This window comes from Spermophilus citellus (assembly GCF_964194105.1).
Source record: "Spermophilus citellus genome assembly, chromosome: 17".
NCBI lineage: Eukaryota > Metazoa > Chordata > Mammalia > Rodentia > Sciuridae > Spermophilus > Spermophilus citellus.
The window spans coordinates 27,602,593-27,619,458 of NC_138199.1; the positions used below are offsets into that span (position 1 = coordinate 27,602,593).

The 16,866-nt window shown below is 55.8% G+C and overlaps 1 protein-coding gene across 2 annotated transcripts; it reads left to right on the plus strand.

Moving 5' to 3' along the window:
• The first annotated feature begins 880 nt into the window (after nucleotides 1–880).
• Nucleotides 881–16,069, plus strand: MNT (MAX network transcriptional repressor). 2 transcript variants are annotated; one of them, XM_081271080.1, is made up of 6 exons: nucleotides 881–2,343; nucleotides 7,673–8,252; nucleotides 8,902–8,943; nucleotides 9,105–9,216; nucleotides 14,306–14,498; nucleotides 14,693–16,069. In XM_081271080.1, exons 1-6 carry the CDS (start codon nucleotides 2,271–2,273, stop codon nucleotides 15,457–15,459), a joined length of 1,767 nt encoding a protein of 588 aa, XP_081127206.1. In that variant the 5' UTR covers nucleotides 881–2,270; the 3' UTR covers nucleotides 15,460–16,069. The 2 variants fall into 2 exon arrangements, with proteins under 2 accessions (XP_081127206.1, XP_081127207.1); XM_081271081.1 differs by lacking the exon at nucleotides 881–2,343 and adding an exon at nucleotides 2,379–3,042.
• The last annotated feature ends 797 nt before the right edge of the window (nucleotides 16,070–16,866 follow it).

Below are 16,866 nucleotides of genomic sequence, written 5' to 3' on the forward strand. Positions count from 1 at the left end.
TCCCCCCCCACACACAGGATGTACTATGGTGCCCTCAAAGGAAAGGGGCAAAGTGTTCATTTGTATTAGCTTTCTATGCTACTGGATCTTCTCCAGCTAGTTCTGGAAATAGGCAAATATACCTCTGAGAACGCAGTTGAATGGGATGGATTGGCAGGATGGCCTTTCTCAGTGGCCCTTATACTGGTTTGTTTTTTGGCATTGTGTGATGGTGAAACCCAGGCTCCAGGATCCTGAAACCACTGGCTTTGCTCCCCACTTCTTGGACTGGTTAACCAAGGGATCTGGGGTCATAACTGAAGGTCCCATGCCTGGGCTTGGGACATCAGAGCTAGATAGATAGCACTCTAGGGTGCCCTAAATATGCCTTCTGCCTACCTATCAACACCACTGTACCAATGGGGATTGTGTGACCTCCACCAAAGAAGCAGAAGAATAGGGTTGGGTTTCAGGTGCTGATTTTTGTAGCCCAATAGCAATGTGTCAAGTGGTCAGATCTGTTCCTGCCTAGCAGTTTGATATCTCTCTCTTTCTCTTTCTCTCTTTCCAAATTGGGGGACCTGCCTCAGAACTGGCTTCAGAGTAGCCCGAGGGGTCGGGGATAAATTCTTTTCCTCCTGTGGCAAGGAGCAATGGAACAAACATTAAATAAACTTAGACAAGTCCCTCCCTTTTCTGAGTTTGTTTCCTTATTTGTAAAATGAGAACATTTGGGCAAGTTAGCCTCAAAGGTCTTTCTGATTGTAGCCCCGTAACCCAGGCTCCCTAAGCACTACCATAAGGTAGAGGCGGGCGGGCGGCCCCGCCCCCCAGAGAGCGCTGTTAAAACCAGAGGCAGCTACCCCGCCCCAAGAGCCCAGCGCCCACCCTGGGATTTGGGTCGCCGGGCTTCAGCCCTCCACGTTGTTGTTCCCGATTTGAGCCACGCCCCCTTGGCCTGGACTCTGGACGCTTCGCCTTGACTCCGCTGACCAGGCCACTGAGCAAAGGGTGGTCTCTGGGGTGGTACACTCCACCCATATCAGACACTCCTGGACAAAGACAAGAATTTGGGGGAAGGGAAGGAAAGACTTGGCTTTAAATGGGAGGATAGTGAAAGTAGAAAGTAAGCCAGGGCATGACTGCGGGATTCCCCTTTAGGTGTCTCACCCTGTGTTTACCCAGTGGCCCCATCCGCACCCGCTGATGTGACCCTGCAGACACTGGCCCTTTAAACAGAAGGCTGGCGGTGCGGGGTGTCCATGTGGAGCTGCTCCATGCCGTGTTGTCCTGCCCGCCTATTGGCCCCCGGCCCGGTGACGTAGCCTAATAGGATGCGAACGCACTGCGGGGGGAGGAACGAAGACAAAAAGTGGAACCGGATCATGACTCCGCTTCCTCTGCTTTTTCTCTTGAAGTCTGCACCCGTCAGCTCCGCCCAGAGGCGGATCCCCGGGGAATTGCAACAGTCCGGTGGTAGCGGGATTTAGGTCGCGTGTGGGTGGGGAATGGAGACCTAGGGGTCAGGCCAGTCTGCCATCCTTAGGTTTTCCTGACCTGGAACATCCTTATTTGAGTTAACTTAAGTCTTGAATTTTCCATCCTTCCCTCTAGCAGAACATATTTCGTTGTGAATGACCCAAGCACGCAACCCTTGCTCAATTTGTGGCTTGCAATCGGGGCGGGGCGGGGCGAGGCGGGAAAGCGGAAATACAGCGCGCAAACCTGGCTCCATCTTCCCCCACCCCCACTAGAGCCACGTGTGCGCACGCCGTTGAGTGGGCGGGGCCAGCACCGCGCGACCCCGCCCCTCTCTTCGTGAGACGCCGCGGCCCTGCGGGCGGGGGCTCCGGTCCGGGCTTTGGCTGCGGCCCCGGTGTAGTAGCGGGGGCGGCGGCCGGGGGCAGCGCGGCTCCTTCCCTTGTTGTGTGTGTCGGTGCCTCCTCGCCATCTTGTTGCAAAGCCCTTTCTTGTCGGCGGGACTCCCGGGAACCGCGGGGCGGGAGGCATCAGAAGGGAGGAAGAGAGGGAGGGGAAGGAGAGTGGCAGTGCCGCCTTTTTTTTAATCAGATTTTTTTTAAATTTGCAAATTTATATTTTGCAAATATTTTGGGAGACATAGATTTTTCTCCCTGTGCTCCCCCGTTCTATTCTGAGGAGTGCGCTGCGCCGCCCAACCCTGTCGCCCCCCGGAGGTGATCCCTCCCTCCAGCCCGCCCGCCAGCCTGACCTGTGCCTGGCTCGCGGGCCGCAGCCTCGGCCCCGGCGCGCCCCCGGCCGCACTCGGCGCGATGAGCATAGAGACGCTACTGGAGGCGGCCCGCTTCCTGGAATGGCAAGCGCAGCAACAACAGAGAGCACGTGGTGAGCGGCCGGGCTGGGCCCCTGGGGCACCCGGGAAGGGGAGGCGAGTGACCCCGGATCCCGAACACACACGAAACCTCAGGCAGCACTCCCCCTTCTCGGGCGGCCTGAGAAGTCTAGCAGCACACGGCTCCCCGCAAGAGCCGCCGCCTGGGAAGAGTGATGTGGGCAGTGAAAATAATTAATGAATTCATTAACATGCAGCGAGGGACCCGGCTTCTGCGGCTGCCACCTCAACTGCTTGGCACCCCAGTGCACCTTCAATGTGTGGGGGGATCCTTTCGCGGTGGCCGGCTGTGCCCTTCGTAGCGCTGAGGATGTGTGAGCCGGGTGGGGGGGTAGGGTGAGGAATGGTGTTGCGTGGGGGTGGCAGACCCGCGTGTGCGTGCGTGTGTGCACGGGGGATGTGCGATCGGAGCTTCGGGAGAGGATGAACGGACGTGTACACGGGAGTGTGTACAGCACACAAGTGGGCGTGTGTGTAACGGGCTGGGGGAGGGGATTACTCTACGCCGTGCAGCTCTCCGGCTTCCCTGGCCCCGGCGGGAGGGTGCGGGGGGCGCTCCCGGCAGATCTACGCGCTGCTTGGGGCGGAGGCGGCCTTTGCAGAATGAAATGACATCGCGTGTCTTATGATCCTGGCCAGCCCCGCTGACCCCGCCTCCGAGAGCTGGGCTGGGTTGCGCGTCAGGGGTTTGGGTAAGAGCCGGGTTGATTGGGTGTCTGCGAAGTGGCCCGCGGGTCGCTGGGGGCTGTCCCCGGGCCCCCCTAGCCCCACCGGACTTTAGCAGGTGTGGAATGTGGCGTGTCTGCGCGTTCCAAACCCGCTCTAGACTGGAATGTTGCGTGTGCCTGCGTTCCAAGCCCGTTGGTTACACCGGGTGGTGACGTGGATGGGCCCCGCCCCCGACCACGTGCACGGGGGACACTCCCGCTGGGGATGGCGCGGCCCAGCCCCTCCTAGCAGCCTCGCGCTAGGCCGGGGGCGGGGCCTGGGCGGGGCTCGCTAGGGGCCCTGTGTCGGTCGGGCCCGGGTCCTGACCGCTGGGCATCTCCCTGGGAGAGCGTTTGCCCTTGGAAGGAGGAGCTGCGTTGCTCTCTCCTTTTTCTCCCCAGCCTTCTTTTTTGATCCCAAGGCGAAAGAAACCCTCAGACTGCAGGACAACAAGACACTTAGAGCTCAGGGCGCACATCTTCCCACTAAGCCCCAAAAACGTTCTCATTAGGTCCTCCTCGCAACACCCCCTCGCCATACTCTGGAGTGAGCCAAACTGAGAAGGGGCAAACTTTGTCGTTCCCTCGATAGAAAAGATGAGGATTTTATGGTCCTATCCTTACGCGCCCTTCAGTGGTGGTCTGTAGCTTCAGGGTGCTGCAGAAATAAAGGCGAGGAGAAAGACCACTGCTTTCAGGAATTCTGCGAGGGGCTCAGTCTGAGAACTGTGTGTGTGCAGTTCCCTGGGACTTCTGTGCCCTCTCAGAACCATTCGGCCCGGTTGGTTGTGGCGGAGAGAGTGCTTTGCCCTCCTTTCCTTTTTCTCTGCCTATTGTTGCTTCAATGATGAGTCATGCAGGAGGTAGTAGTGTGGTGTGTGTGTGTATGTGTGTGTGCGCGTGTGTGCAAACGCGCGCGCGCACTTGCCTCCCTGCAGCTTGTGCTGCCGCTGCCGCTGTTTCAGTGGTGGGCAGGGGGAATGGCAGCGGCCATGGGGTGGAGGAGCTGCAGGTCCGTAGGCTCTGAGGGACCGACTAGCCTCTCAAGGTCAGGAGTCATTGGAAATATTCAGCACCCAGATACTTGGATCTTGCAGAACTGATGGGCTGGGACATCTGCTCACATGCCCCTCCCCCTTGTCTTTGGGGTCCAGAGCAGGGTCAGGTAATGGACAGTGCTAGTAGTGACCCAGAATGTCCTAAGTGTGGTCCCAGGAGTGGGGGAATGACTGTGCCACCATTAATACATGCAATTCAAGAGTGCCAACATGTCCCCACTGTGTATCAGGCACTGCTAGAGGTGAACCACATTGACCCTACTATCTCCCCAGGGAAGCTTCATTTCACCCTTACCTTACCTGCAGGATGCCCAGTCATTTGGGGAAAGGAAAAAGACCCCACTGTCAGCCCTCCCATACTTGCCCAGTTAAATCACTCCAGAGCTGACCATTAAAATGGAAGAGGATGATGTATGCAGCTCTTACAAAAGAATGCTAAAAAGCAGATTTTTCTAAGATGTTGCAAAGGCCTGCTCCTCCCCCCAAGTAGTGAGAAATAGGGGCAAGCCAAGTTCAGCTGCTGGGTCATAGCTTCTTGGTACTGGATCAGGAGGACTTGGGGATGGGTGAGTGCTGGAAAGCTAAATCTACTCAAAGAACTCATGTGTTTATGATCAAACATTCATTTTCTTCTTGAGGTTCTGTCCTCTGACCTGGAGTAGGAAGAGAGCGAGAAGAGGGTGAGATGTGAACCTGATGACCAGCTTTGAACAGGGATCCTCTTGTCCACTCCCCACTTTCAACCTCCAGGGCAGGTTTCCTGGCCTAGACCAGACAGTTTGTTCCCATGATGAACCTGAGGATGTATATGCACATGAGTCGAGTGTGAGAAATGAGTGAGGAAAGGGCAAGGCCATCCTGGTGCTCTTTAGTAGGGCCTGGCCTTGTCTTTCCCAGCATTCATGGAGGTGACTTGGACTGGATTCTTCCCAGGAAGCTGCCTGGAGTGTCTAGAAGTTGCTGACCATATCCTGTCTTGGGCCTGCCATATGTGCAAAGTTCTCTGGTAGCATGTATATAAGCACAATGCCTGAGCACATTTGAGCCCACCCAGTTTGGATCCACTTAGCACTATGCCTACTGAGTCTCTGGGCCACAGTAGGTTGGGAAGGTGGCAGGCAGCACCATGTGGGCTAGAACTGTCTCCTCTTTATTACACAGAGGATCACACTAAATTCTTTGGGGGCAGTATCTAGGTAGAGCCAAGGGAATGTGCTTGAGTATGCATGTGCATGAATAAGGGGAGGGGGTTGTACTTGTGGGTATAGCAGAACATTCTTCTAAAGAGCCTAAACACAGATTACTCCTGAAGGAGGTCCCAGAAACCAGTAGTGTACTGCTGGGTGGGAAATGAATTAGAACTGAGGAAAAAGGGTAGGAAGCTCTAATGGGCTGCTCTGGCCTGGGGCACAGCCCTATTCTTCACTCCAGTCAAGAAATATGCTGGTCCAGGTGTGATAGAGCTTTGCCATTCTCCTGGGTCTTTCCTGGCACCTGTGAGGCACACCTGCTTGGCTCTGGGGGATGCAGAGAGAAGGAAGGGGAAAAGGAAGTTGCCATCTCCTAGGTAAGCTTTGGACTTGCTTTAAAATATGAAGTTTCAAGTGTAGCTCAGAGATACAGCACTTGCCTTACATGAGGAATGCCCTGGGTTCCGTCATCAACACCTCAAAAAAATAATATGCATTTTCCATTCAATCTGGGTTCCTAGGGCACCTGTTCTTGGACCTTGGGGTGCTGTCCCTCCCAGTAGTATCAGCTTGTCTCAAAGCCTAAGAAAGTTCTATCAGTCAAAGGAGTGGAGGTGGTGTTATGCCCAGAGCTTGAGGGCTTGTTTTGCAGGGAGCATACTGGGGTGTCCCAGGCTGGGCCTAAGAGCAGTTCTGTGTCTGGAACTCTGCGGGTTTCCTTGCCAGTGTGGTTTGTAAGAAGCTGGACCACAGCAAGCTGGTTTTCTCTGGGGCAGTAACATAAGCCAGTGCTGGCTGGGAGAGGCCAGGGAGAGCAAGGCCTTTCCTTATTGGAGCAGGCCTGCCCCAGCCTGGCAGCTCTCCTTTCTGAAGGGCAGGAGAGATAGGAAGAGGGCCATGAACTGGCAGCCCTGAACTCTGACTGCTGGGAAACCATGAGCACTTCCCTCTGAGCACTTCCTCTATACTTCCTCCTTTGCTTCTTCCCCACCCTGGGAGGGGCTAGGACAGGCGTGGCTCACCCTGGAGTTGATTGGCCAAATGGCCCAGGATCCTCAGGTTTTCTGGGACTCCCGAGCAAGCTGGACTTGGGGGGGTGCTTCCCTCCTCCCTAGGGAGGACTTAGCCCCCACCCTATATCACGTGGGGTGGCTTGTGTGTTTGGGGCGTATCCAGTGCTGTCAGCTGCATTAGTCAGCACTGGGGGAAGGAGAGGGCTGATTGTCCAGCCTCTCCCTGGCTTGGAGGTGGCCCAGCTCTGTATCCAGGGAACTTAATGGTGGGACCTGAGAGAGGACTGGACAGGGGACAGATAAGAGAGGGCTGTGGATCAGGAGAGGACCTCTCCCCTTACCCTGTTCAGCCAGCTCTCTAGAATCCTCACCTTCCTGCTGGGCTTCCAGCACAAAGGTCTGGGGACCTGCTAGACCATCCTGCCTACCTCTTTCTAGCTTGTGCTTCTGCTGCTAGGGATGGGGGGATTTGAGAGAAATGAGTCCTAGCACAAGAAGGTGCAAGTGTTTTTGCTGAATGGTCCCTGAGGAAAACAGAGGTCTTGACCTAGTCTGGGAGTTCTGGGCCATTTCCTTGTGAGGTGAAGGTGATATCCCTGCTCTGTGACTTGGGGCTCTTGTGAGGATGGGAGGAGGTGAGTGTATGTGAGAAGACACCTGCTGAGCTTGTGTTGATACAGCAAGTACTGGAAGTACAGGACATCCAGCCAAGTGTCAGGAGACTTGCTGGGTGACCCTCAACAAACACTTTGCTGCTCTGAGGTCATTTATCACATCTGTGATATAAAGGTTCTGTCTGCATTCTAGAAGATGCTGGAGAACTATTGTGGAAAGCCTTCCACAGAAGCTGTGATCTATCAGTGTCCTCCTCCATTCTTCTGTAGTACCCTGAGCAGTCTTTTGTGGCCTGGTCTCTGCCCAGCTCTGTGACCTCCTCATTTATCTCTCTGGGCTCCTCAGCCCTGTTGCTCTTGATCCTTCCTGCTCATCACCTGTAAACCCAGCTTGCCAGGTCCGCAGCATCCTTTCTCTCCACTCCAGCTCTGCCTCTCCTCATCCCCTATCCTTCCCCCATTCTGACCTGACATCCTGTCACTTGTCATTCCACCCCCTGCCCCAGGCTGTGAGCTCCAGTGGCATGGACTAGGCCTGCTTTCTTTTGTTCATTGATGTGTCCCCAACACTTAGCTAAATCGCTGTCTGGAATGGTTGGGTATGTGTGGTGGGCAGGGCTCACTGACCAGAGTGGGATAGAGTCAGAGGATGGCTTAGGGTTGGCAGACAGAAGTGGGGACCCAGGACCTTTGGCTCTGCTGAGGAAACTCTACCACCACCCATTGTTTTCTCTGTGTAGAGGAGCAGGAGCGCCTTCGCTTGGAGCGGGAGCGGGAACAGGAGCAGAAGAAGGCCAGTAGCCTGGCCAGGCTGGCACATGCCCTGCCTGTGGAGGAACCCCGCATCGAGGCACCACCCCTCCCCCTATCCCCACCAGCACCCCCACCAGCACCCCCACCACCACTTGCTACCCCCACCCCATTGACTGTCATTCCTATTCCTGTAGTGACCAACTCCCCCCAGCCACTGCCCCCACCCCCACCGCTGCCTCCTGCAGCCCAGCCTCTGCCCCTGGTACCTCGTCAGCCAGCCCTGGTCAGCACCCCTGGACTCAGCATTAAGGAGCCTGCCCCCCTTCCTACCAGGCCACAGGTGCCCACCCCTGCTCCCCTCCTGCCAGACCCGAAGACCACTATTGCACCCACTGGCAGCCCCAAGCCTTTGCAACCCCTCCCTACACCCATCCTGACCATAGCACCACACCCTGGAGTCCAGCCTCAGCTAGCCCCCCAACAGCCACCCCCACCTGCACTTGGGACCCTGAAGTTGGCACCAGCTGAAGAAGTCAAATCCAGTGAACAGAAGAAGAGGCCTGGGGGGTGAGTGAACTGTGGCAGACTTGGGGCTGGTAGGTTGGACAGGAGAACTGTCCACCCTATGGGCTGTGTAAGGTACCTTAACTGAAGGAGCCTTTCCAGGCATATCCTGTCTAACTTAGAAGCACCTCCTGTATTTGAACACATTATTGTACCTATCTGTATCCTGGAATGGATATATGGCCATTGCCCTCTTTTGTCCTCAGACTTCTGTGTCCTCTGACTCCCTCCAAGGTTAGGAAGCATTTCTAGGCCTTTTCACAGAATACTGAATTATGGACTTCTTGGGTAGGGTCTGGCTCAACTGGCTGCTTCTCTTGAGTCCTAGGAGCCCTTATGTCCCCTCAGTTGGACAGGTGGGATGAAGGGGTTACAAAGTTTGTGGGTTTGAAGCAGGCCAGAGATCTCCACCCAAAAGACCCTTGCCATAATTAAGCTGTTTCTCTTGTCATATCAGCAGGATGAGCATAGATGTGCCTTTCAGGAGGTGGACACAGCTCAGCACAGGGTGAACACCTTCCACTGCTGTTTTATACTTCCAGAGAGAATGTTGGGGACAAAAAAACCTGTCATTTGGGGTTTGGCGGCGGGGGTCAGGAAGGCAGCCTAATCAGGCCCTCCTCCCTGAGCCTCCTGTCTATCTGGGTTTCAGGATCGGAACCAGAGAAGTCCACAACAAATTGGAGAAAAACAGGTGTGTATGAGTGCGTGTGTGATTTTGGACCCACCCTGCCTGCCCCTGGACTCACCCATTTTCGGTGACTCAAAGCTCCCCTTGGGCCTTCCTTCTCTGCCCCCAGCCCCTGTTCCTCCCCCTCTGGTGCTGGCTGACCAGAGCTTGCTCCCTCTCCCCAGGAGGGCCCATCTGAAGGAATGCTTTGAGACCCTGAAGCGCAACATCCCTAACGTGGACGACAAGAAGACCTCGAATCTGAGTGTGCTGCGAACCGCGCTGCGGTACATCCAGGTATGGGGGAGGGAAGCAGGGCCGGGCGGTGCCGCGACGGCCGCAGCGCCAGCTTCCTCCCGGCTCCGCAGCCCTCCCTTCCTCCTTCGGCCCCGCCCCGCTCTCCCGCGCTTGCGGGCTCCCCCCGCCCGCCTCCACGCGGGCGCGGAGCACATGGCCCGGCTGACGTCAGCGGGGCTCCCAGCCCGGGAGGGGGCGGGCAGAAGGGCGCGCCTGCGCGGGAGGGCCAAAACGCTCCACTCCCCGGCCCGCTCCTCCCCCCTGCGGCGCGTCCGTGCAACCACAGTGGCCCAGAGTTGATGAGATGCGCTCCGCAGACTCTCTTAGTGTCCCTGTGTCCACCCCTCGCTTTGTGCCAGTTAGCGCACCGTGGGTGAGGAGGACGCGGATCAGGCCCGGCGTCTCCTGGCTCGGAGCCCCTGGGCGGAAATCCGACTATCTTTAGTGGCGGGGGAAGGGAAGAGGGGGACACCTGGGCGTGGTCTCCGCCAACACTGCGTCGCTCCAGTGAAGCCCCCGCATGTATCCACAAGATGAAGACCCTTTTCGTGTGCGCAATGATATCCCATGACCCGCATTTGGGAGTTAGAGAATGCAGCGGTTTTACTGGGTAGCCAACAGCCCCCGGGGTTTCAGAATCTTAAAAAATTAAGTCCCGTTTTTATCCGTCTCCGATGAGAAAAGGGTTTTTTGTGTTTTTTTTTTTCCCTCAGGGTGCCTTCCTGGCTATGTGTCCTCTCCTTTTGGGCCAGGACTCCGTTCGCGGTAGTGGGGGGTGCTGCCAGATAAGACAGTTGCCATGACGGCCTGGAGTTTCGGTTTCCCTGGAAACCGGCGAGGGTTTCCGCGTGCTGAGGAAATCATGGGGGATGGGCCTGGCGGCCACGCTCGGCTGCCGCCGAGTCCAGGAGCCGTTGGGGGAATGGGAGGGACTTAAGACTCCCTGCTGCGCGGGATCTGGGGGTGGGGATGAGCCCCGGGGTCTCCCTGTCGGCCTATTTGGGAAGGTTTTGGAGGCTAGACGGCGTCAGAGCCCCAGTGGGAAGGGTGGCCAAGAGGGGTTGGCGGGATGCCACAGCCCAACCTTGGTTTGGAGAGCTGGGTCACAGCCCTGAAGTAACTGGAGCTTGACTTGCTGGAGGTGGGGGCGGAGGCGCGGTTCGCCGCTGCGCCTGTTGGTCCCTCCCTCCAAGTCTCCGGCAAACGCGCGCCTTTCCGCCCGCCCTACCGGCAAGGGGAGGGACTGGCGCGCATCCAAGCCGCTTCCCGGCAGCCGGGAGCGAGCTCACGGATTGGCTGGGTCGGCTTCGGGGCGGGACTCCTGGGCGCGCCGAGGGAGGGTGCGGCAGGCTGGGAGTGACGCAGCAAAGCCAGTCCGCGTGGGTGCGCGCGTGCTCCAGGAGGGGCGGGGCCTTGCTTGTGGCCGGAGTGGCCTGGGAGCCCCCCCCCCCCCCCCAGCGCGCAGAGGCTATTAGAGGCAGAATAGCTTATTTCCGGGATATTTTTGCAGATTTCTGGCTTAGATATAATTTATTTGTTCTTAGCCATGTGATCTCAGCAAATCCTTGTGGACACGCAGTGACATTTCCTATGAATATCACTTTTTTTTTTCTGTATGGCAGTTCTAAGTAAGTAAAAGTAATAGTGCCCCAGAGATATTAGGAGGATTGAGATTGTTCAGGCAAATAATTCGTGGTACTGTAAATTCAGTAGTTATTGAGAAATAACAAGGATAAAATGGCGAATTTCTCTATAGGTACATACTTGGGGGGGGGGACCCAAATATGGATTTGAAAAAAAATCAGAAAGACTCAGTGGAGGCTGTAAAATAAAGCTAGTTAGTATCAGACTTGGGCTGAGTAGGAAGTGGGTGGTACCTCAGGCTTACCATAAATGCTTGTCTGGGTGTTGTAATGGAGGCAGAAACAGCAGAAAACTCACAAGTTTGTGGAAACCCTCAAGGACACTCATTTATTTTTTCCTTCAAGTACTTTTAGCTAGGCCCTGAGTCTGCTTCTAAGGATGCAGTGGAGACCCAAGAAGAAAGGGTGGGTTTCTGTCCTGGAAGGTTTGATCTTGTGGCAGATTGTAAACACACAAACACTGAGCGAACTGTGCCATGAGGATACAGTAGGGACAGGGTTGTCAGGATCTGGGAAGTTACAGAGGTCATCCCTGAAGAAAGGACCTGCAGGATAAGTTGGGGTGAATGTGGCAAAGTAGAGGACAAAGAACCCAGAACAGGCCACAGTTTCCCCAGCAGGAGGGAGGAGGATGCATTTTTGGAAGTGAAAGATGGTCAGGAGGGTTGTCCCGCAGAGACATGGACTGCAGAAAGTAGATGAGAGTGGAAAGTTGGTCTTGGAGGAATTAAAAGAGCCAAGTGGACGGAGTGCTCTGGTGACATGTGGAGAGCAGGAGGCTATAGGAAGGTGTAGTCCTTAACTGGTCCCCAGTGTTACTTGGAGGTGGTAAAGGATTTGGAGAAGACCATAGGCGTGGACACAGAAGGAAGAGGAGGAATGTGTGTCCAGGTAGTTACAGAAAGGAAGTGAGTTTGTTTACAACAAAGTGTTATGAGCTGGGGTGTAGTTCAGTGAGTAGAGCACTTGCCCAGCATGTGTGAGGCCCTGGATTCCATCCCAGCACCACAGAAAACAAAAAATAAAGTAGTGTGGACTAACATTAGATCATGGGGAAACTTTGTAGGGACCTGTAGGCCTGTGGGGAACTGGACTAGATGAGAAGAGGTTTTGGCCCCTGACACTCTCTCTCCCTGACCCAGAAGTCTAGCCTCCCTGCAAGTGGGTAGAGTTCAGGATGACGCTTCCAGCCCCCAGCCACCAGGTTCAAGTGAGGGCTGAGTCACCAAGGGCCTGTCGATGTTGCCTCATCTGATGTCCTGTCCAGCCCTCAGGGGCAGAGCCAGGTGAGAAGCCACACATGGGTGTGTGTGTGTGTAGGGGGAGGGAAGGTGTTTTCCTGTTCTTTCTAGCAGATACATGGGGAGAGGAAGATTTTACTCAGTGCCAGGGTGATGGAGGGGGTGGGGGTCTTCGTGATCAGGGACTGGGGTGTCAAGACCAATATAGAGGATGGCTCTATCTGGGTATTTGTTAGAGGCACTAGTGGTTTGAGGCATTTCTCACTGTTGAGGTAGAAGTTTGGGGCTGCAGGAGGAGTGTGGGGAAGTTGGGTCTAGCAGGTGGGTGGGATTGAAGGCATTGCTATGCCAAGTCAGGAAAAAGATTCTGCAAAACTGCAGAACTGCCTCAAGGGAATGCAAGCAAGGGAGACTTGAGACTGCTGTACCCCTGTGATTCTCCCTGCCATAAAGGGGAGAGAAAGAACTGAGGTGGGAACTGAAGTGCTCACTGGAAAGCAGGGCAGCAGGCTCACAGATCCTTCCCTGGGGCTGAGAAAACACCCTTTGTAACTTCCTGGTCACTGGTAGAGTCAGAACCGTTCTTACCTTCGCTTGAAGGTTGGACAGGGACAGTGTGTGTAGAGGTGGAAAGACAAAACATAAGCACATGAAATATTGGGTAGTGTTACAAGCCAGTGTCTGATTCAAAGTCCCATCTGACAAGTCTCCCAATTAACGTTTAGCTGTGTGTCATAGGTGCTGAGAAGGGCTCTGAGGCAGGGGATGTCAGGTGAGGTCTTGGGCTGGGGAAGAACAGTGGAGGAGGTGGGGACTCAGATGTAGTCTTGGAGCAGAATAAGACTGGGGATTGGAAGGTTCAGACTAAGACAAGCTGTTCAGTTTGGTTTGTGCGCTCTGTACCTGGATGTGACTGGCAAACCTCGGAAAGCTAGGTGCTCAGGAACAGATGGAGAAAGGGACTCAGGAGGCAGCAAGGAAAGGAGCATCTATCTGCCTTGTCTGGTGGACACAGTGGTCATGACATGCGTAAGTAAGCAGAGGCTGCTAACAAGGAAGCCTGTGAGACAGAAGAATTGAGTTAATGAAGTGTCAAGAATCATGGATGCTCAGGAAAGACTGGTGTAGACAGGAGCTGAGGAAGATATGAGCTGGCCTTTTGGAGATGCTAATAAGCCTGTGCACAGGGAAACTGGAGATGCTTATGATAGGGGAGTGATGCCTAGTGTGAAAGTCAGCACCTGAGAGTTAGGAGGTCATCAGGGCCTGGAGGAGAGGGAGATGGTGCCATGGATAAGGGAACCCCTCAGGAAAGTGGGTAATGCATCAGCATGGTGGGGAAAGACTGACCTGGAACCTGTGGAGAAGAACAGAAGCTTCTGTAGGGGTGCTTAGCAGAGTCAGGGGCTGCTATCAAGTTCCCCGGGAGCATTTCTTGTCAGCCATGGGGCACATTTCAGGACTTGGGGTTTCAGCAGCCTGTGGAGTCTGGAGAGCTGTAGGTAGGGTACTGGGTGGGGACAGAGTGTAACAGCCTTGTCTTGAGGCAGCACAGGTGGGCACTGTGAGGAGTAGCTAGGAGGTCAGAAGGGAGATGTAGATCCCAAAACTGCTCAGGAGGAGATGGAGGCAGGTCATGGAGAGGAGATGGGGAGGGGATGCTGTCACAAAATAAGTGGGTCTTATTCCAAGGATATCAAATTTACCAAGGGGATGATTGAATGATGGGGTGGAGAGAATTTCAGGATTGTTTGGGGTCTTTGAAAATGGGTTGTAAGGAGGACAGCTTGTGGCATCAGTGACTGAGCAGAGTGGAACGAATGGTGATGGGGGCCTTGGGTGTGACCCTGGAAGTAGAAAGGCTGCAAGGAGGGGAAATGGGGCAAGAGGCAATGAAGCCCCTCAGGGCCGAGTCAAGTGGAGGGTGAGGAAGGGCCCCCCCCCTGCTTGGGTGAGAGCTGTCAGACCTGTGCTCACTTCAGTAGCACCTGCCCAAGAGCCCTCTGCCTGGGATGCTGGGCCTTGTTGGACAGAGCCGCGGAGTAGGAGTCAGGCATGGTCTCCAACAACTTCGATCTTCCTGGGCTCCCTGGTCATTGCAGACTTGTTCCTGTTGGCCAGCTGATGTGGAGAGAGGTTTTAAGATACCATAAGCCCCATGGCTACTGCTCAGGGTTCCCTGCTGTCCCTTGCCCTGTTCCTCAGTCCCTGAAGAGGAAGGAAAAGGAGTATGAACACGAGATGGAGCGACTGGCACGGGAAAAGATTGCCACGCAACAGCGACTGGCAGAACTCAAGCACGAGCTGAGCCAGTGGATGGATGTGCTGGAGATCGACCGTGTGCTCCGGCAGACAGGCCAGCCTGAGGACGACCAGGCCTCCACTTCAACAGCCTCTGGTGAGCCCTGGCCCCTGCACTGTTCCCATCATGCTCAAATGTTGTCCTCAGCTCCCCTGGCCAAATTTTGGCCTGGTAGAAAAGATGCCCCCTGCCCTAGCCTTGTTATTTTCCCAAACTCCCTTGGGTGTTAATACCTCCTACCACTTGTTTCCCACACCGTTCTGACATGTTCCCTGCCCTCTTCCCCACAGAGGGTGAGGACAACATAGACGAGGATATGGAGGAGGACCGGGCAGGCCTGGGCCCACCTAAAATGAGCCATCGTCCCCAGCCGGAGCTGCTGAAGTCCACCCTCCCACCCCCCAGCACTGCCCCTGCACCTCTGCCTCCCCACCCTCACCCCCACCCCCATCCAGTGGCCCTATCTCCTGCCCACCTCCCTGTGCAGCAGCAGCCACCACAACAGAAGACCCCTCTGCCTGCCCCTCCTCCCCCACCGGCCACCCCTGCCCAGACACTGGTACCAGCCCCAGCCCATCTGGTGGCCACTGCTGGGGGCGGCTCCACGGTCATTGCTCACACGGCTACCACCCATGCCTCAGTCATCCAGACTGTGAACCATGTTCTACAGGGGCCGGGCGGCAAGCACATTGCCCACATTGCCCCCTCTGCCCCCAGCCCTGCTGTGCAGCTGGCACCTGCCACACCTCCCATTGGCCACATCACAGTGCACCCTGCCACCCTCAACCATGTGGCCCACCTTGGCTCCCAGCTGCCCTTGTACCCACAGCCTGTGGCAGTGAGCCAGCCAGTGGCAGTGAGCCACATCGCCCACACCCTCTCGCACCAGCAAGTGAATGGCACAGCCGGACTGGGGCCCCCAGCTACAGTCATGGCAAAGCCAGCCGTGGGGGCCCAGGTGGTACACCACCCCCAGCTGGTGGGTCAGACAGTGCTCAACCCTGTGACCATGGTCACCATGCCCTCCTTCCCGGTCAGCACACTAAAGCTGGCTTAAGGATGAGGCCACTCAGGCCCCCCAGTGGGGGCAGGGAGGGGGACATGTCCCCCACTCTCCCACCCACCAGCTCCACACATTCCAGCCAGGCCCACCCCACCCACACACCCCCAGGCCTCCTAGGGGAAGGGGGTGCAAAGACTCTGAGCCAAGGAAGGGAGGGCCCCCCATGGAGTTGGGTACAGGGCAGAGAGTTACCCCACTGCATTGGGACTTGATGACTGATGAGGACACGCTAGTGGATGTGACGCCCATTGGGCCTGGTGCCAGTTCCATTGCCACTCCTGCTGTCCCCCAAGATGAGCACGATGTGATATCGTGTTTTCTGGCTTCCCTGCCCACTTTGTACTGCTGCTGCTATTGCTCTCTCGTGGGGTGGCTGAGCACCTGGGCCCTCGCTCCCAGCCTCAGTGTTTTCCTCCCAGGCCTTTAGAGGGAAATGAGGAAGCAGGACTGAAGCCACTTGGCCCAGAAAGCTGGGGACAGGTGGTGAGGGGTCCTATTCTGAGTACAGGTGTCAGATCCTAGGCAGTGGCTGGTATGGAGTTGTGCCTGAACATGTGGGTGCCCTGGCCTGGAGCTCTTTGATGTGGTTGGGGTCACTATGATTTGTTACAGTAGAAACTATTTAAAACGATTTTCTACCAACAATAAACAAAACCCAAGCTGTTGCCAAGCTTTTCAACCCCTGCCACTGGGCTCTTAGCTTCTGGAGGACAGGCTGAGGTTTGGCTGGGGAAGGTGGGGCTTCTCTTTCCTGCCATCTTCCCTTATCCTTGCAGCCACCCAGGCCTGGCCTGAGAGGAGAGCTACTCCGGCCCTCTATCCCCATCCTTGGCTTGACCTTTGACTTCAGAAAGCAGCCCAAGGTGCTGTCTACCATTCACTCCTGGCTCTTTAATTTCTGCTCTGTGGGGCACTTTCCCAGGGGATAGGGGTGCCTGGGCACCTGTGGATTTGGGGCCTCCTCCTCCAGCTTGGGAGACATGGACCAGCAGCTGGTCTTGGTTCTAGGAGCTTAGAAGCCACAGTGTTGAGGCATTAGGAAGTTCAAATCCAGGGGCATGGCCAAAACCCTGAACCTTGCCCCAAACAGGCCCTGGGGACTTAAACAGAGAAGGTAACCAGGCCAGAGCCAAGGGTTATTGACTCCTCGGGAGCTGCTGCTTCTGCTCCATTGTACTTGTGTTCCCTCTTCCCCCTTTCTAATGGGTGGTTTTGAGGGTCCCCTGCAACGCCCCACCACCTTCCTCTGAGGAAAGGGCCTTAATTGAGTCAAGAGGAGGACTGAGCCTGGGGCAGGGTGAAGCAAAGGGTTCTGTGCTAGGGGATGCCAAGTTCCCTATCTCTACCAACTGCTTTGGCTTCTTTTTATGTGGATATTTATTATAAGTGGCCTTGTGTCAG

Coding starts and splice junctions, on each gene's coding strand:
- MNT (XM_081271080.1), top strand. CDS start 2,271: ATGAGCATAGAGACGCTACTGGAGGCGGCCCGCTTCCTGGAATGGCAA. Junction 8,944..9,104: donor AACAAATTGGAGAAAAACAG/GTGTGTATGAGT, acceptor CCCTCTCCCCAG/GAGGGCCCATCTGAAGGAAT. Junction 14,499..14,692: donor CTCCACTTCAACAGCCTCTG/GTGAGCCCTGGC, acceptor TCTTCCCCACAG/AGGGTGAGGACAACATAGAC.